This window comes from Lathamus discolor, chromosome 6 (assembly GCF_037157495.1).
Source record: "Lathamus discolor isolate bLatDis1 chromosome 6, bLatDis1.hap1, whole genome shotgun sequence".
NCBI lineage: Eukaryota > Metazoa > Chordata > Aves > Psittaciformes > Psittacidae > Lathamus > Lathamus discolor.
The window spans coordinates 54,256,464-54,263,157 of NC_088889.1; the positions used below are offsets into that span (position 1 = coordinate 54,256,464).

The window sequence follows — 6,694 nt, forward strand, 5'->3', positions numbered from 1 at the left end:
CACTCTGGGGCCACAGGCTCCCCTAGCAGGGGCCAGCGGGGCCACACAGGGCTCACGGAGGTGGCGCGGGGAGTGCAGCAGCTCAAGTTGCTCAGACCCTGGGGATGAGGAGCAGAGGGGTGGCCAGGGGCTGTTTTCAGCTCCTTCAGTGACACGTGGCCACAGGCCAAGGGCAGATGCCAAGCCAGGGTTCCCCCCCTCAGGCCACACAGGCGCTTTGCTGAGTATCACCCTTTATTGCTGCTGCTGGGAGCTACTTCCTCGCGCCTGCTGGGGTGCCGGGGCAATGGGATTCAGCTGGTGACCCCCAGTCCAGCCCGGCTGCCGCGTTGCTGCATCCGTCCTGCGGGGCTGGAGGGGCGGGTGGGGCCGGTGTCCCTGGACAAGGAGGCTGTGGGATGAGCCTGACCTTTGTTCCAGTGGGCCAGTGGTGCCTGGGGCCGAGGGGCAGGGGCCAGCCCTGCGGCTGTCCTGCCCCAACAGCTCTATCTTGTCCTGCTGGGGAGGAGAGAATGGGTCGGCGAAGGCATGGCGCTGAATTCAGCGGCCCCAAGCAACCCTCTGTACCCGTCTCTCCCGCAGAAAGGGAGGCATGGATCCCCCCCAGAGGCTCAGCATCACCCTCCCTCCCAACCTCAGTCACACCCACCAGATCCCTTCTTTCTTCATCCCTACCTTGCTGGGGAGCAGGGTGGATGGCTGGAGTGCCTCTGGGGCGCTGGGCTGGATGAGCGGGAGGCGCAGGCTGCGCTGCAGCGGGCGTGTGAGGGTATGCTGGCCCCCACACTGCCGTGGCACGGTGGGGTACCTGCATGCAGCCATCGGCTCCCTGCAGGATAGGGTATGGGAACACTCAGCACCCAGCACCCAACTCAGCACGTGTGGCTTCCGCGCCACTGAGAGAGAGAGAGACGGGGCAGCACAGGGGCGAGGCTGTAAAACCGCCAGGCCTGGGGCAAGCCCAGCTGAGCCTCTGTGGCACATCTCTGCTCCCCTGCCCTGCCCAGGGAGCAGGGTCCTTTGCCCCGATGCAGGGAAGGACTCTCCCTTGCTGGGGCAGGGCCACCATGCACCCCAGGGATGGGGATGGGTCCCGTGTCCCCTACCTGTGGGTTTGCTCCGTCTTTAGAACGGGCTGGGATCGTCCAGTGACGTGAGGGACCAGCGGTGGAAAGGGCGGGATGGGCGGGATAGGCCTGGGGAGGGCAAGAGCCGTCAGTGGGTGACAGGGGACAAACGACCCACCCTGGCTCGTGGCAGCCCCCCAAACCCCACAGGCTTGTACCTCACGGCACCCCCTGCCCGCTGCCCTCCGCAAGGGCTCCTAATCCTCCCGCCGAGCTGACGGGCAGGCCTGTGCAGGGGGCTGGGCACGATCAGACCCTCGCAGGCAGACACCCCCAACCCCATGCCTGGTCTGGAGCACCACCAGCACCCATCCTCCCCCATCCCACCCATGCAGACTCCTGATGCGCCTGTGCTGGGCGGTACTCACGAGCCAGGCACCCGCAGGCCGAGTTGCCTGTCACAAGACAGGCACTGGAAATCCACCAGCAGCTGCCTGGGGAGGGGACAAAGGGCTGGGTGAGTTGGGAAACCTGGGTTTCAGCCTGCTTCATCCCCCCCCCAACACCAACAAGGTCCCAGCCTGCTGGCTGCTTACAGAAGAAAGGGGATAGGATGAGGGAGAGTGGTTGGTTGTGGGCTCCCTCCTGGGAAAAAGCTCCACTTCATCTTAGGCACAGGAGAATTCCCAGAGCGGAGCGCCCAAGAACCTCCAATGCCCTGGGAACCGCTGCCACAGGCACCGTGGCAACAGGGGATGCAGGCAAGGACAAAGCGGGAACAAGGCGAGTGCTGTCCCTCTTGCACTCACTTCCTAATCCCGGCTGCATCGTCAGCTTCCATTGGGGGTGCCGTTTCCTTGAGCTGCTCAAGGCTGCTCTTCCAGTGTTCATCCAGCTCTTGCTGGAATGGCCCCAGCTCCAGGCGATCCAGCTGCAGACAGACACACTCCCTCAGCCAGCGGCTCCGCGATGGGACACCGCGTCCCCAGGGAAAAGCCAGGAGCAGGAATCCTCAGGAGGATGCTGCCTTGGGCCACCGAGCCCCGAAGGTGCCGGTTTTGCGCAGCGGCGATGAGCCGCCCCTCACCTTGGGGGCCATCTCCTCCCGCAGCTGCTGCTGGACCTCGTGCAGCCCCTGCTCCTGGCCTGTCACCCGGCTCAGCACCTCCTGGTTTCTCTCCTTCAGCAGCTCCAGGCTCGCCTCAAATTGGGCGCGGCTGACTTTGCTTTCCAAGGCGCCTTTGTCTGCTTTCTAGCAACAGGGAAAGGCAGGAGAACGGTGGGGAAAGGATGGAGGTGCAACAGCCAGGGTCAGCCCATTGCAGGGGCAGAGGCAAAAGCACTCCGGCAGGACCACTGTGCTCCTCCCGCGGCTGTGTGGTCCCACTCGCCCCACCAGCCCCAGGGACATGGAGGGGGGAGACAGAGGGACCTGCAGCTGGGCTAGGAATCCTCCCTCCCCCAGGGCCAGCTCTGCCACCAAGCTCCCAGGGGGACAAGGGGCATTTGTCACCCTGCCCAGGACCCCTTGGCTGCTGCTTAGGCCCCTTGAGGTTGTACCTCATCCATTCCCATCTCCAGGTCCTCCTTGTCTGCCTTCTCCTTCTCCAGCCTCTCCACGGACTGCAGCAGACCCTTCCAACACAGAAAGCATCCTATGACCTTGTGGCAGGAGCACCCCTGCTTCTCCCCACACACAGAATCCTCCGCGAAAGGTACTCTTAATCTCCACAGGGCAAATCGCCTGTGGTCCCCAGCCTGGGCTCTGCCTGGAGGATGCTCTAAGCCCACGGGGGTTTCAGCCACCTACCTCGATGTCTTTCTGCTGCTGGCGACTGTCATCCAGGAGGCTCCCCGTGACAGAGTTGAGCTTCTCACACTCCCCTTGCATCTGCAGGATGGCAGCCTGGATGCGCTTCAGCACCTCCTCGTCCTGCTCCAGGGAGGAAAATAACAAGGTAGTGCCACGCAAGGTGGGGAGGCTGCCCCACGGGGACAGACCTGCCTTACTGGGCCAGTGGCCACAGGCTCTCAGTGCCAGCAGGACATCTGCAGCACGCCTTCAATCTCCCTCTATGCTGCGGACCTTACGAGACAGGATGGGGGGGAGCACGCAACTCCCCCACATAGCACCGAAGCACAAAGAGCCGGGCACGGTTCTGGCAGCCCCCTCCCAAGTCCCCCACGCTGCCATCTCCCTACCTGGCTCTTCCCTGGCAGCTGCCTCACCGCCTTGCCCGTCTTCTTCCTCGACATGAGGGACTCCACCAGCCCCTGCAGCTTCTCATAGCGTCGCAGGACCATCCCCAAGCGCGTGCTCGTGTCGCTGCTGCACATGGGGCATGCTGCCGCCTCCTGCCCCGTGCTCTCCATCACTCTCACCTCTTCCAGCTGCAGAAGGGGAACAGGAATCACCTCTGAGACGGGACAGATGCAGCCAAGAATCCCAGGTGCCGTGGAGGCTCCGTGGCCCCAGCCAGCCACGGCACGTGCCTGGGAATCCCACCAGGACCACCTCAAAGAGCCAGCGGGTGGTGGCAGCTCCCCCCACGCCTCACCTGCTCCTGCTCCCCCTCGGCCCTCTGGCTCACCACCTGATCCAGTGCAGCCTTGCTTATTTGCTGCTGCTCTGCCAGATGCTTCACGTCCCGCTTTCCCTCCTGCGGTGGGGACCTGGCCAGCGAGACAGGGGCACAGGCAGGCTTAAGTCTTCACAAGCTTACTTGCTCAGGGGGCGGCCCTCACCGCCCAGCATGGGATGCTCCCAGCCCTCCCGGGCTCCCCTGCAGCCCCACAGGGAACGAAACCCTCTCCTGTCCTTTTACCCCAAGAGCAGGCTCGGCTGGTCGCTCGCATCCGTTTGCCAGCTGGCGCTGGCCGCCTCCAGTTTGCCAACGGCGCTCTCCAGCTTCCTGATCTGGGAACGGCAGCGGGGGCAGAGTCAGGGCACGGCCCCTGTGTCACCCCAGCACAGGGGCTCTTCAGCTGCCTCCTCCGGGCCCAACTCTCGCAGCATCCCTGCGTCTCCCTCGGGGACTCCTTACCTTCCCCTTCTCTCCCTGCACCTCCCTGGCCACGCCCTGCAGCTCCCTGGCCAGGCCCTGCAGGGATGACACCTGGGCCTGGAGGTCACCCAGCGTGTTGGCAACGCTCTCCTGGCCTAGAAGGGCATGGGACAAGGGGACACGCTGTCAGTGAAGGGCTCTCACCCTACGCGCCAGGCTCCCAGCACAACCAGCTCCACACCCAGCATTTCAAACACCCCCCACAAGCCTCCCACAGCTCCCACCTCCCTCCTGCAGGAGCAGGCGCAGCTTCTCCAGTTCAGTCCGCTCCAGCCTGCTGGCTTCTAGCTGGGCCACCTGCTCCTTCAGGGCAGCATAGAGGTGTCTGAGCTGCCCAATCTGCTTGACAGCCTCCACCGTCTCCGCGTAGCACTTGTAGGCGTTGTGGTAGGCACTGCCGGAGCCCGAGGGCAAGGCCAGCTCTTGCACGTGGGCCGTGGCCCTGGCATCAGCGTCCACTGGGATCTCGAATCCCTGGGCTGTCGGCAAGAGGGTCCCTGCTGCCAGGGGGCCAGCCCCGGCAAGCTGTGTGCTGAGCCGCTCCCCCGAGATGGGGGTCTGAGTGACGGTGGACTCCGCCTGCGTCCCCAGCCTGCTGGTGGTCTGGGTGCCCGTGGACTCTGGCCGTGTTGGCTGGGTCCCCAAGCTGGTGGTCTGCACGTCCCGAGACGCTGTCTGCATCATCGCTCTGGTGCCAGCATCCCTCCTGCGATCTGAGGGAACGCCTGCCTGCTGCTCGGGGGCCGTCAGAGCTGCCCCTGGATCCTTCAGCCCCGCTGGGCTCTCTCTAGGTCCCAGCACTGAGCTTGCCCCCTGTGGGGTGTCCGCATCTGAAGCGGGAGACTTGGTGGTAGCAGACGGCTCTTCTTCTTCTCGTCTGGGTCTTCCTCCATCTCTGCCCCGTTCTCCTTTGCTGCCCACCAGGCAATCCTCCAGCACGTCCCAGTGCACCATGTTGCTGACCTCCTCCGGGTCCGGGTACAGGCCCAGCCTTTCCTTCAGCATTTGCTGGGGAAGGAAGAGATCAGCCATGTAGCCAGGGGCACGGTGGGGCCCACAGGAGCACTCCCCCTCCCACCCAGCGCTGCTGGGGACCGTGCCCTAGTGCAGAGGGAGCGCCTGAACTGGGCCCCCAGGGATGCCGCCATCTCCTGTCCTGCAGCAGGATCCGGCGCGCTCGTAACCGTACCACGTCACTGCCCAGAGTCCTCAGGTCGCAGAGGCCTGGCAGCCGGCCAGCAGCATCCTGGCGGTTCCCCTAAAGTGGGGCGAGGAGAGGGACGGCAGTCAGGACACAGGAGCAGGACTGAACGGAAGCATCTGCAAATCATCTTGGGCACTAGACAGACGGACGCTGGGCAGGCGCGTGCCGGGGAGGGGGGCTGCTGCTGTATTGTACCAGTAGCTCTTGACCCTCCTTCCCAGCACCCACGGTACTTTCACGGGTGCTCAGCTAAGAAGCGCCTCAGCGCCACTTGGGTGGACACACACAGTTACCACCTCTGCCAGCAGCTTGAGCCGCAGGCAGCGCTGCCCATTTCTGCCCTCCCCGGGGCTCCAGGCAGGGTGGGGCTGAGCTCCCATGCTTCCCTCTTGGGGCACCCTTCCCACTCCTCCCTCCCAGTGCCCTTCACACCGGGTGACACCCGAGGCCGGAGGACAGGGCCCGCAGGGAGATGCGGGGTGATGCGGGGAGGGGAGCAAGAGGCCAGCTCCCTCCTGGGGACAGCAGCAGCAGCAGCAGCAGCAGCTCACCAAGCCAAGCGCCTCCTGGATCATGCGGATTTCTCCCTGCATGCGGGACTGCGCCTCCTTCATCTGGCTGATCTCCTCCAGGAGAGCCCGGTAGCCAGCCGTGTCCTAGGAGAGGAGGGGGGCAGGCGTGAGCCCCGCGGGAGGAGCCCTGCAGAGCAGGAACTCGGTCCCCACCCTGCCCCAAGGGAAGCCATCACACAAAGCCGTGCGGGCAGGGCTGCATCCAGCCCTGCCTGCCCGCGCCGAGCTCTGTGCAGGAGCGCTGAAGCTGATGCCCAGGGCAAAGAGCCGCCCCTGGAGGAGGAGGCGCCTCAGCGGGGCCGCACCCGGGGGACTGGGGAGAGCCTCTACCTCAGAGCCGCTGCTCTCGTCGCCTTCCACCCTCTGCACCGGCTGCCCCACGCCGGCAGCCACATCAGCTTCGGAGCCGCCGGCGGTGTCCTGCAGCGGGTCCTTCGCAGGCAGCTGCTCACCCGCCTGCTGCGGCTGCTGCCCCGCGGCCGGGGTCCTTGCCCTGTCCCGCTCCGCAGGCTGCTCCAAGCCCCGGGGGGAGCGGTCCTGCAGGCCCAGGTGCCCCAGCACGGCCTGCAGCAGGCTGTGCAGCGCTCGGAAGTTCACGCTCTGGAAATCGGGCGCCGCGATGGCGGCGTCCAGCAACTGGCTCAAGCTGAGCGGAGCCATGGCTGCCGCTGTGGCCGACAACACGAGTCTGACCTGCTGGCGGGAGGAGAGACAGCGGGCAGCGGGCAGCCTGCCTCCTGCTCGTGCTCCTGCCCCCGCAGGGATGTGGCGGCCCCTTCCCCGCCG

The 6,694-nt window shown here is 65.5% G+C and overlaps 1 protein-coding gene across 4 annotated transcripts; it reads right to left on the reverse strand.

The window, feature by feature from the left end:
* Positions 1 to 216: 216 nt before the first annotated feature.
* On the reverse strand, positions 217 to 6,694 carry LOC136017525 (glutamine-rich protein 2-like). 4 transcript variants are annotated; one of them, XM_065685843.1, is made up of 16 exons: positions 6,239 to 6,694; positions 5,888 to 5,992; positions 5,322 to 5,390; positions 4,357 to 5,140; positions 4,112 to 4,227; positions 3,893 to 3,984; positions 3,659 to 3,740; positions 3,270 to 3,458; positions 2,878 to 3,003; positions 2,628 to 2,702; positions 2,155 to 2,319; positions 1,877 to 1,998; positions 1,496 to 1,561; positions 1,107 to 1,196; positions 676 to 829; positions 217 to 498 (listed from the first exon to the last, which is right to left on the reverse strand). In XM_065685843.1, the coding sequence occupies exons 1-16, from the start codon at positions 6,566 to 6,568 to the stop codon at positions 235 to 237; spliced, it is 2,829 nt and encodes a 942-aa protein (XP_065541915.1). In that variant the 5' UTR covers positions 6,569 to 6,694; the 3' UTR covers positions 217 to 234. The 4 variants fall into 4 exon arrangements, with proteins under 4 accessions (XP_065541915.1, XP_065541914.1, XP_065541912.1 ...); XM_065685842.1 differs by having other exon boundaries at positions 217 to 495; positions 3,626 to 3,740; positions 6,239 to 6,693; XM_065685840.1 differs by having other exon boundaries at positions 3,626 to 3,740; positions 6,239 to 6,693.

Coding starts and splice junctions, on each gene's coding strand:
- LOC136017525 (XM_065685840.1), bottom strand. CDS start 6,568: ATGGCTCCGCTCAGCTTGAGCCAGTTGCTGGACGCCGCCATCGCGGCG. Junction 4,228..4,356: donor CCTGCTCCTGCAGGAGGGAG/GTGGGAGCTGTG, acceptor ATGCCCTTCTAG/GCCAGGAGAGCGTTGCCAAC. Junction 1,999..2,154: donor GGGAGGAGATGGCCCCCAAG/GTGAGGGGCGGC, acceptor GTCTGTCTGCAG/CTGGATCGCCTGGAGCTGGG.